The sequence below is a fragment of the Haematobia irritans genome, chromosome 5 (genome assembly GCF_050003625.1).
Source record: "Haematobia irritans isolate KBUSLIRL chromosome 5, ASM5000362v1, whole genome shotgun sequence".
Classification (NCBI taxonomy): domain Eukaryota; kingdom Metazoa; phylum Arthropoda; class Insecta; order Diptera; family Muscidae; genus Haematobia; species Haematobia irritans.
In genome coordinates this window covers 20,945,269-20,958,350 of record NC_134401.1, presented here as the reverse complement: position 1 = coordinate 20,958,350, position 13,082 = coordinate 20,945,269, and the positions used below count along the sequence as shown (strand labels likewise).

The 13,082-nt window shown below is 23.6% G+C and overlaps 1 protein-coding gene across 27 annotated transcripts in view; it reads left to right on the top strand.

The window, feature by feature from the left end:
• LOC142241343 (uncharacterized) overlaps positions 1–13,082 on the top strand; it is a 114,082-nt gene that overhangs the window by 62,694 nt on the left and 38,306 nt on the right. For 10 of the 27 annotated variants that reach the window (XM_075313108.1, XM_075313114.1, XM_075313106.1 and 7 more), the window contains exons 1-3: positions 5,071–5,268; positions 9,878–10,398; positions 10,467–10,589. In XM_075313108.1, coding sequence (XP_075169223.1) covers positions 9,931–10,398; positions 10,467–10,589 — 591 coding nt within the window. In that variant the 5' untranslated portion in view covers positions 5,071–5,268; positions 9,878–9,930. Of the gene's footprint in view, positions 1–5,069; positions 5,269–5,959; positions 6,009–9,877; positions 10,399–10,466; positions 10,590–13,082 lie in introns of those variants that run through there. The other 17 variants (XM_075313118.1, XM_075313120.1, XM_075313119.1 and 14 more) reach the window with 6 other exon arrangements.

Here is a 13,082-nt window from a genome sequence, read left to right as displayed (position 1 = left end):
AAAAAATAATGTATTGACCAATTTCATCATTTTATGGGATGAACTATCACCATTAAGACTTTGAAATATTGCGGTAATTGGCAATCAAAACATTGGAAATTAACTAAATTTGTTTCGCTTTTTTTTTGTAAGAAATGTAAATTGCGATAGTTTTTCAAATATGTATGTTCATATTACACGAAACGCTTTTGTTTTTTAGTTAAAGACTTTACAAACAAGTAAGCGGTGTATAAACAGGCACGCAATCTGTGCACGGTCTCTCTCTCTGTGAGGGGGAAATAAAATCATAATAAATCGTCGTTTAGTCCATCAAATGTCAATGTCCGTTAGAATTTCATATATGTGTATTATTACATTATTTAGAATATTTCATTATACACTAAACAAATCTTGCAATTTTAAATATTTTTTTAAGCTTACATAATATTGATTATTATCTGGTAACACTATTTCCGGTCAATGTGGTTTCTGTCATTCAAAAAGCAATGGAATATGACATGAAAAGGCATTTGAAAAATCAAGCTTTTTCTTTATACAAATATAACAATAAATACTATAAAAAACATTGTAAAATTTGTACATTCCCAATTTTGTAATCGAATAACGGAACAACTATTTTATATAAAATAAAAAATAAAAAAAAAAACAACAAATTAAGGAAGCATGAATAGCATATGATTTTTTGTTTGCCATACACGCATTGCTAAACTAGCCAAGTTGGTCAAATGACGTCAGATATGAGGTGTCAGTGATGTACGTACGATATGTTGATGATGATGTTACCGATCCTAACAGCTGTTGCAGTTGTTGATATCTATTTTTGTGATGCAATTCAAACATTCAACAAAACACCACTCGCATCTTGCCACATGCCAGCATATACCCAACAAAAAAATACACAAACAAAACCAATTGCTTTCGATAATCAAAAAATTGGCTAAATTTGGTAAATAAACATAAATAAATAAGCGAAACGAAAAATAATGGTCCATACATTCATAACACCATAAAATTTGGTGTGTGTAATTTTTACAAAGTTACTGAATTATAATTATGATATTATCAAAATTTCAATTAAAATTTTGTTATTTATGACAATTATTTGGCACTCCTGTAAATATTAATGTATACATACATGTGTAAATTTATTTACACCCATTTGTTTTTGAGCTTATATGCGTGTAGGCATTTGGCACATATGTGCCAAGAGATATCTTTTGTTAGCATCTAACATGCATTGTCACACAAGAGAACTATCCTTCTCTGTACAGGGTAAAACACCTACCTGCGTATGCGTAATATTCACTCTCAGCCCCCTCCCCCCCTCCTACGACATTCAATCATAATGCACAACCAGTATATGACATAAATATGAAGAAGAAAATAAACAACAACAACAGCATCTGAGTTAACACAGCCATCTAAAACAAAAACATACCAGACCATCGTCGTGTGAGATTAATCGATCGTTGCCGAAAGTGTTTAACATTATTTCATATGGAAAGGCAAATACAGAAATGACGTCATAACTTGTTAAATCATTCATCTCTTGGAGTTGGCGCATTGCCGCTAATATCTCTCACACATGGAATTTACAATTAGTAACGCCGGTAAATATTGTGTATCGACATAAGACTTAGAGATTTTATACAGAAATTACGAACATAGATAATATTCAATAGATTACCGTTATCGAGTAAGTGCCTAGCACAATACGAATATTGGGATGTTCGATTGCACTGGCCCACTCCTCTTATTAGCTTATGAAGTGAATATAAAATTATATGGTATCTTGTAAATAGATGATATTTTTAGAGTAGACGGAAAAATTTGTTTCCAATTAAAAAGATGATTGAAAGTGAAAAACTAATAAATTAAGAAATCTAAATTGATTGATTAATTAATAATTGATCAATTTAAAAAATGAAGTCAGTAAAGAAATTTATTGCAAATTTTTAATTATAATCTTAATTAACCCAATTAAAATTTTAATTAAATGAAACAAAATATTTTTAATTTAATTGAATCAAAAACTTAATTGAAACAGGAGATGAAGACAAACAAAAATTATTTATTTATTTATTAAAGAATTTAAAACCATAATAAACCATAAAATATTTTCAATCATTTATATACTTTCAATTATCCAATCAATTGTATATGTACAATATGATTAATATTTTTTAATTTAATTAAAATCAATTTCCTTTATTTTTCTTTTATTTGCTTTATTTTGTAATTTGATTAAAAAGTTAATTGTATCAGTTATATATGAATTGTTTAAATTTTCAACTTTAGACCAACAAAAAATATTTATTTATATTAATTAACCCAATTAAAATTTTAATAAAATGAAACAAAATATTTTCAATCAAAAATATCGTTAATTTAATTAAATCAAAAACTTAATTGAAACAGGAAATGAAGTCCATCAAAAAGTATTTATTTATTAAAGAATTTAAAACCATAATAAACCATAAAATATTTCCAATCATTTATATACTTTCAATTATCCAATCAATTGTATATGTACAATATGATTAATATTTTTTAATTTAATTAAAATCAATTTCCTTTCTTTTTGCTTTTATTTGACTTTATTTTTTAATTTGATTAAAAAGTTAATTGTATCAGTTATATATTAATTGTTTAAGTTTTCAACTTCAATTAACTTTTTAATTGTAAATATTTTTGGGACATTTTTTCTATGAATTGTTAAATTAAATTTTGTCTCGAATCCATTGAAAATCTATAACTATAATCTAAAAATATATCAAAAAGTGAAACAATAAAAAATTAATTAAAAGAGGAAATTAATTCCAACTAAATAATATATTACCTCAATTAAAAAAAATATTGCGTTTTGCAGTTAAAATCAATTAAATATTTAATTTAATTAATAAAAAAATATTAATTGAAAGTGGCGAAAACATCTACTAAATTTTTAATCACATATTCTTTTTATTTATAATTATATCTGTGATTGATAATATCAGTGATTGAAGATATTTCAATTGTAAAATTAATTGAATCAATTAAATAAAAAAATTTAACTCAATACATAATAAATAAAATTGAATTAACAAATTAAAATAAAGTAATATATCTTTTGTAATTTAGAAACAATGATGAAATATTTTGTTAATAAGATATAAGTTTATATATAATTAACACCACCCCAATTAATATTTTAATCAAAAATTAAAAAAAAAATAAATTAAACTAATTAATAAAAATAAAGTAATATATTCATTTAATTTAGAAACAATGATAAAATATTTTTTGATAATATATAGCTTTACATTATATTTATTACTTAATTATTAAGATAAATTATATAAAAATAACCCCATCCCAATTAATATTCAAATTAAAAATGTAAACATTTTAAATTAAACTAATAAATAAAAATGAAGTAATATATTTTTTTTTAATTTAGAAAAAATGATCAAAATTGTTTTTAAGAAGATATAACTTTACATAATATTTATTACTTAATTATTAAAATAAATTATGTAAAATTAACATCATCTCACTTAATACTTCAAAAAAATGCAAACATTTTAAATTAAACCAATAAATAAAAATAAAGTAATATATATAATAATATTTAGAATCAATGGTAAAATATGTTTTAATATGATATAGTTTCACGTTATGTTTATTATTTAATTATTAAAATAGATTATATAAAATTAATACCACCCCAATTAATATTTAAATTAAAAATGTAAACATTTTAAATTAAACTAATAAATAAAAATATAGTAGATATATTTTTTAAATTTTTAAATAAATATATATGAATATGATATAGTTTTACATTATATTTATTACTTAATTCTTAAAATAAAGTATATAAACTTTACCCCATCCCAATTAATATTTAAATTAAAAATGTTAACATTTTAAATTAAACTAATAAATAAAAATAAAGTAATATATTTTTTTAAATTTAGGAACAACGATAAAATATTTTTTAATAAGATAAAGCTTTGCGCTATATTTATTACTTAATTCTTAAAATAAAGTATATAACCTTTACCCCTTCCAATTAATATTTAAATTAAAAATGTAAACATTTTTAATTAAACTAATAAATAAAAATAAAGTAATATATTTTTCAAATTTAGAAACAATGATCAACTTTTTTTAATAAGATATAGCTTTACATTATATTTATTAATTAATTCTTAAAATAAATTGTATAAAATTAATATTTAAATAAAAATGTAAACATTTTAAATTAAACTAATAATTAAAAATAAGGTAATATATTTTTCTAATTTAGAAACAATGATGAACAATTTTTTAATAAGATAGAGCTTTACATTATATATTGCTTAATAAATAATAAAATAAATTATACAAAATTAACATTATTCCAATTAATATTTTAATTTAAAATGTAACCATTTCAAATTAAAGTAATAAAAAAAGATAAAGTAATATATGTTTGGACAAAATTAAAAAAATATATTTAATAAGATATTGCTTCATATTATATTCATTACTTAATTATTAAAATAAATTATATAAAATTATACTATTAATAAGATATTGCTTTACATAATAATTATTGTTTACTATATAATAAAATAAATTATATAAAATTAACATTATTCCAATTAATATTTTAATTTAAAATGTAACCATTTTAAATAAAACTAGTAAATAAAAATAATGAAAAATATTTATCTAATTTAGAAAATCAAAATTTTTTAATAAGTTATAGCTCTACATTATATTTATTACTCAATTATTAAAAGAAATTATATAAAAATAATACCACCCTAAATTATGTTAAATATTTTAATTAAAAACGTCAACGTTTCCAATAATTTTCTGAAGGGTATAAGGAACTGTAAACACATCAAGGGATGCCGTTCATTGTATTTAATTGGCTTGGGGGTTTGATCTATTTCTTCGCTCTCTCTCCCTCTATTTGCTTATAGATCTCTGCGCCACTATACTTCTATGTGGTTCTCTCTCTCTTTTTTTTTTTGTTTTAGCCACTTACCAAACGATATTTTCGTAAAGCATAATTCAGTTTTCTTTTGGTTTTTGAAAGCAAAATTTTTCTTTTTCCGATAAACGCGCTTCAGTTCTGCTTTTTTCCGTTCCTTCTGTTACCTTAATTTCGGTTTAGTTTTAGTTCGAAACAATTGTTAACTTAATATATAATTTTTAATTTTCCATAATTTTTTAATAAATAAATTCCTAACAATTTGATTTTTAAATATAATAATTTCAAAAAGAGTCCATCAAGTGAGTTAAAAAAAAACTTGAAGTGAAAATTAAATTTTCCCCAAAAAAAAAAAAAAAATATGAAAATCTTTCGGAGATACATATTAAAATATCCGTCGTATTTGAAAATCGTTTCTATTAATAACCCAAAATACAAAATGTTCTTGGTAGACCACTAGATTTCTAACAAATCAGAAAAAAAAACAAAACGCAAAGAAAATCGAACAGAAAATACAAATAAAAATGAAATGTGAAAAAATTGTGAAGGAAAAATCAAATGTTTAGTGGCTTGTTCTATATTCTTGGGATCTCCTTTTTATTCCCCTCAAAAAAAAATTTAATTTTTATATCTCCCATCTGTTTGTGTATTTTTAAAATAATTTTGTGCTTAGTTGTTTTAATTTACTTGTCCATTTTTTTGCTCGCAAAACCCCAGATGTATTTTTCGCCGACTTTTTTTTTCATTGCTTGCAAAAAAATGGTGAAAATATATATGAAATCTGTTTAATTGTCAGAATTTTTTTTGTATATGGATATGTAGTGTTTGTATGAAAGAAACAATTGAATTTACTTTTATATATATATATCGCATCTACGTTATTTACATTTGTGAAAAATCTAAGATTTCTTATGGGCGATACCTAACATCCAAAAATTATAAAGGTGCCAACAAATGCATTGCAACGTAATTTCTTGATTTGTTTATTTTCAGATCAGCAATTTAGAATAAGTGTTTTCAATAAATATGAAAGACTATTCAGGTAAAACTATATACAGAATTTTAAATTATTTTTTATACCTACGATGAAATTTCTGGATATTCAAATGTGATTTCGTTTTTGGGATGGGATATAAGTGATATTTGAATTGGATGCCGAATTGGAAAAAGCATTATTGAGAACAAAACGATCTATTAGACACGTAATAGTTTGCCGAATAGTTTATTGATCAAACAGTTTATTCTCTATATTATATTTTGATCGGCTTTAATAATTTATATTTAAACGTAACAATCGCATAGTAAATTTTGCAACCGGGCTTAAAGCGAACAAAATATTTTCACTTTATGAATGACACTTTTTGTGCCACTTTTTTGAAATTCTCAATGTTAACAAAGAAACCATGGGAATAGGTTCATAATTGCAACAAATTTGCAACAACATCAAAATTTCACTCTACCGGGATGGCCAACTTCCAACGCTCATAGAACATCTCGCCAACCACTAAGTTATCACAAACTTGTAAACTCTTAGAAAACATCACAAAGTCTTTTGAATCTAAAAAAAAATCATACAAAATTTACACTTGATACAATAAAACTTTTTATTATTGTTATGATTTTTTATTAAATAATCAAGCTTTTCTTATCTTAAATACACAAGAACACCGATTCCTCAAAAATAAAATAAAAAATATTATATGGAAAATGGTAAAAAAGAACATCTGCATAATAATTTTTTTTTTCAAAATTTTCGTTTTTTCTTTTTTTTGGCAAAAACAACGGTTGTATCTTAAAAGATCCAGTAGATATTAAACTAAGTTTTTGTTTACAAATAAACATTTTGATTGTAGTAGAGCATCGACAATAGAGATATTGTTATACTACACAATTTGTTTACCAACATTCCTTTAATTTCTTGTAAAAATTAATTATTCTCCAATTTGTAGGGTTTTTTTTTAATTTCATTTCAATTTTCTTTCAATTTTGGTTTAACCCTTATACTACGTTGGGTCATTTGATGACCCATATCGTATTTTTCAACACCATATCTTACTGTTCGAATATAATTAACAAATTTCTATCAAGTAATTGAAATTCGGTGATGAAAAATACGACCTAATACCCAACGTATTATAAGGGTTAAGTTTACACAGAATTACTATAAAAAACATAATTTTTTAAAACTGCTTGATGATGTTTTAAATTCAACAAACTTGATTTTGTAGAATTCGGTCAAAATTTTATGACGTAAGAATTTTGTTCTCGTTGTATATTAAAAGATACAGTGAGCATTTAAGGGTTAAAGCAGTTTATCTACACTAGAGAAAAATATTTGCATACTTTTAGGCGGCGCACGTATTCATTGAAAACATGGTTAAAAAAATGGAAAAAATGCTTACAAATATAATATTGGACTTTGGATCCACCATGGTGGAATAGTTAGCATGTCCACTTTGCTTTCAAAGGGCCATGGGTTCAATCCCAGTTTCGAGATTTCTGAGTATTTCATAGCATGAAATTTCTAAGTGTTTCAAAGCCGTTCGAACTCGGAACATAGAATTGGGCAGCATTCAGTGATAAAAGAGAAATTCACCACTGTGCTATCACAATGGACTGAATTGAACTAAGTGAGCCAGAAAAATTGACACTAAACCTAACCTAACTACCACCGCTTGAAAAAGCGTCATATTTGCCACTAATGTGACAAAACAATAGCACTGTTTGTGAGACACTAAATGCCATACTTTTTGCATGTTTATGCAAAGCCACCTTGTTGCAATGCATACAAAGGGTTATGGGTTTAACCCCAGCTTTGACCGAACACCAAAAATTTGGTCATTGGTGGATTATTGTGTCACGTTTTTAAGCGGCGATACTTATGTGCCACTAATTACTTTACTTTTCACATTTTTATGCTACACTTTTATCATTTTGTGCCACTTTTTATAATAACTTTTATTCAGTTTTTTTTTATTTTTCCCCAAACCGCATTTAATTCTACGGATGTTATCTTTGCGTTAACATATAATCGGACTTTTGTCGTTTTAGTTAATACTAAAATACGCTTTTCTTTTGATAACATAGTGTCTTCAAGCCATTACATGCATCGCCTGAAAGTATGCCACGAAAACATACAATAATATGCAAACCTGGCAACTCAAATCAAGTGCAAACAATTCTGGGAATAAAAGTAATCAAAATGAATGGTTTTAATTTCTATAGAACCACCAAGATTTAATTTCTATAGAAAAAATTGTCAAAATTTTATTTCTATAGAAAAATTTGTCAACATTTTATTTCTATAGAAAATTTTGTCAAAGTTTTATTTCTATAGAAAATTTTGTCAAAATTGTATTTCTATAGAAAATTTTGTCAAAATTTTGCTTCTATAGAAAATTTTGTCAAAATTTTATTTCTATAGAAAATTTTGTCAAAATTTTATTTCTATAGAAAATTTTATTTCTATAGAAAATACTGTCAAAATTTTATTTCTATAGAACATTTTGTCAAAATTTTATTTTTATAGAAAATTTTGTCAAATTTTTATTTCTATAGAAAATTTTGTCAAAATTTTATTTCTATAGAAAATTTTGTCAAAATTTTTATTTTTATAGCAGATTTTGTCAACATTTTATTTCTGTAGAAAATTTTGTTAAAATTTTATTTCTATAGAAAATTTTGTCAAAATTTTATTTCTATAGAAAATTTTGTTAAAATTTTATTTCTATAGAAAATTTTGTCAAAATTTTATTTCTATAGAAGATTTTGTCAAAATTTTATTTCCATAGAAAATTTTGTCAAAATTTTATTTCTATGAAAATTTTGTCAATTTTTTTTTCTATAGCAGATTTTGTCAATTTTATTTCTATAGAAAAATTTGATTTCTATAGAAAATTTTGTCAAAATTTGATTTCTATAGAAAATTTTGTCAAAATTTAATTTATATAGAAAATTTTGTCAACATTTTATTGCTATAAAAACTGTTGTCAAAATTTTATTTCTTTAGAAAACTTTGGCAAAATTTTATTTCTGTAGAAAATTTTATCTAAATTTTATTTCTATAGAAAATTTAGTCAAAATTTTATTTCCATAGAAAATTTTATCAAAATTTTATTTTTATAGAAAATTTTGTCAAAATTTTATTTCTATAGAAAATTTTGTCAAAATTTTATTTCTTTAGAAAATTTTGTCAAAATTTTATTTCTTTAGTAAATTTTGTCAAAATTTTATTTCTTTAGAAAATTTTGTCAAAATTTAATTTCTATAGAAAATTTTGTCAAAATTTTTTTTTCTATAGCAGATTTTGTCAACATTTTATTTCTTTAGAAAATGTTGTCAAAATTTTATTTTTATAAAAAATGTCGTCACAATTTTATTTCTATAGAAAAGTTTGTCAAAATTTTATTTCTAGAAAAAAATTTATCAAAATTTTATTTCTATAGAAAATTTTGTCAACATTTTATTTCTATAGAAAAATTTTTCAAAATTTTATTTCTACAGAAAATTTTGTTAAAATTTTATTTTTACAGAAAATTTTGTGAAAATTTTATATCTATTGAAAATTTTGTCAAAATTTTACTTCTATAGAAAATTTTGTCAAAATTTTATTTCTATACAAAATTTAGTCAACATTTTATTTCTTTAGAAAACTTTGTCAAAATTTTATTTCTATTGAAAATTTTGTCAAAATTTTCTTTCTATAGTACATTTTGTCCAAATTTTATTTCTTTAGTAAATTTTGTCAAAATTTTTATTTCTTTAGAAAATTTTGTCAAAATTTTATTTCTATAGAAAATTTTTTCAAGATTTTATTTCTATAGAAAATGTTATCAACATTTTATTTCTATATATTTCCAACTAAAGCAATTTCCCATAATAATAAAAACATTCCCCTTCCTTTCATTCCAGATATGATGCATCACATCTGCTAATCATCGCAAATCCCATTGCGTTCCGTTATTATGGATTTAGCCGATCAAATCGATGATTATATTTGCACATTTGAAGGTCTTGGTGATATAACAATGGATTCATTAGCTATGTTCATATTTATATGGGCCGTATTGGCCCTCTTCTTAGTATGGCTGTGTAAATTTTTATACCAGAAATATATGGTCAAGGATAAACCGGCCAGTACCAGTAACAGTCGACAGGGCAGTGTGGCTCCGGGTGGTGTGGCCAAAACTGAAAAGCGTTTATCGGAACCACGTGATATTTTGGCTAGCAAAAGTGAAGTGAAAGATTTGCTAACCAAATCATCGGCTGGAGGTGGTCGTGGCCGTACACCAGGACCTGGTGGTGCTGGCGGAATTACCATTGGTGGAGCAGCTGGTGCTAGGAGACGTGTGGTACGCCAGAGTTCTACAGGTCCTGAAAATCGAAAGAAACGTTATGTACCACCACCCTCAAATGTTGTTGGACCAGAAACAGTGAGTTATTTGTGACTGAATAAATTAACGAATGAATAAATGAAAAATATTTTTGTTGTTTTTTCTAGACTTCTGTTACGTGGACGAGTCAAGTATTCCGTTGGCTTTATAGTGATTTGGTTATTGTCAATGAATTGCTAATGGCCTGGGTAATTGCCTTAAATGATACCCTACGTAAAAATTCAGATGAGGTAAGTCAAATTATTGGTATTTGTAATACTAAAAGGGCTTAACATGTTACGTTAGGGGAAGGCCCTAATAACGAGTACATGAATTTTCTATAGAAATACAATCTTGACCAACTTTTCTATAGAAATAAAATTTTGATAAAATTTTTATATAGAAATAAAATTTTAACAAAATTTTCTATAGAAATAACATTTTGACAAAATTTTCTATAGAAATAACATTTTGACAAAATTTTCTATAGAAATAAAATTTTGAGAAAATTTTCTATAGAAATAAAATTTTGAGAAAATTTTCTATAGAAATAACCTTTTGACAAAATTTTCTTCAGAAATAAAATTTTGACAAAATTTTCTGTAGGAATAAAATGTTGGCAAAATTTTCTATAGAAATATAATTTTGACCAAATTCTCTACAGAAATAGAATTTTGACCAAATTTTCTATAGAAATAAATTTTGATAAAATTTTCTATAGTAGTAAAATTTTGACAAAATTTTCTATAGAAATAAAATTTTGATAAAATTTTCTATAGAAATAAAATTTAGACAAAATTTTCTATAGAAATAAAATTTTGATAAAATTTTCTATAGAAATAAAATTTCGATAACATTTTCTATAGAAATAAAATTTTGATAAAATTTTCTATAGAAGTAAAATTTTGACAAAGTTTTCCATAGAAATAAAATTTTGACAAAATTTCGTACCGAAATAAAAAATTTTTACAAAATTTTCTAAATAAATAAAATTTTGGGAAAATTTTCTCTAGAAATAATATTTTGATAAAATTTTCTATAGAAATAAAATTGCTTTAGAAATAGAATTTTGAGAAAGTTTTCTACAGAAATAGAATTTTGACAAAATTTTCTATAGAAATAAAATTTGGAAAATTTTTCTCTAGAAATTTTCTATAAAAATGAAATGTTGTCAACATTTTATATAGAAATAGAATTGTGAGAAAATTTTCGATAGAAATAAAATTTTGAGAAAATTTTCTATAGAAATAAAATTTTGACCAAATTTTCTACAGGAATAGAATTTTGACAAAATTTTCTACAGAAATAAAATTAAAAAATTCTACAGAAATAAAATTTTGAGAAAATTTTCTATAGAAATAAAATTGTGAAAAAATTCTCTATAAAAATAAAATTTTGAGAAAATTTTCTATAGAAATAAAATTTTGAGAAAAGTTTCTATAGAAATAAAATTTTCTATAGAAATAAAATTTTGAGAAAATTTTCTATAGAAATAACCTTTTGACAAAATCTAAAGAAATAAAATTTTCTACAGAAATAGAATTTTGACAAAATCCGCTATAGAAACAAAATTTTGATAAATTGTTCTATAAAAATAAAATTTTGAGAAAATTTTCTATATAAATAAAATTTAGACAAAATTTTATATAGAAATAAAATTTTTCGATAGAAAAAAAAACATAGAACGTTCACGTTCGAGTAAAAGATATCCCATCATTTCTTTTCCATTTTATTACCCACATCAAGCCTTTCGAACATTCACTACGGCGTGAATTATTTATGGGACTTAGCGGGCATTCTTATCCAGTTTATAATGACCAGTTGACCATATTATTATTATCAAAGAGTAGAATTGTTACGGCCAAAACCAAAAAACAACAGCAACAAAACAACATTAACGACCTCATTAACAATTCAAAAAGGCCATAACTTTATTAATTTAAAAACCCAAAAAGTGTGACATCACCGACCAGAAATTGGAGGGAGATTTGCTAGAAACTCAAACAATCAAAATATGCTATGAAAAGGAAATCAAAAACCGCAATGATGTCATTGAGATTAAAATCTATTTTTACATGGGATCATCTTCGTCATTAATTTAATCAGAATGTGAAAAAAAAACTATTCCAATGTAATAATTTTCATTAGAATCAATCATTGACCATTGGTTATCGTTCATCATTACTGATGGTGAGCCCACTTCTTCTCTTCTGATGATGATGATTTTTTTTTGAATAAACAATTGAATGCATTCATTGTAGTTTCCTTACTCTGAATATGCAATTTATAAATGTACAAAAAATTAAATGAATCACATTCAATCATATTCTTTACAATGTACATACATAGTAAAATTTTGAAATGATTTGGTTTGGACAGTGTGGCATGCACAGTGTATGCACAGGGATTGATTAATTATTAGAAAAACAAAAACAATCTGATTATCAATGAATCTGAGAACATAAAAACGATTGAATAATAAGATCTGCTGTTATAAAATAAACACATTCGAATTAAATTATATTTCCTATACTATTTTATATATATATTCTTTTTTTAATATTAGTTATACCAATTAATATTTTAATTAAATAAAAAATATATAAAAAAAAAAAAACTTAAATAATACATTTTTATTAAATAGTAATTAATATACTATTAGTCCATTAAATTTTAACTTAAAAAGTAAAATATAACCCAACTTTGAGCACTTTTTTCCTGAAGCCTGAAAGTATGCAAAGGAA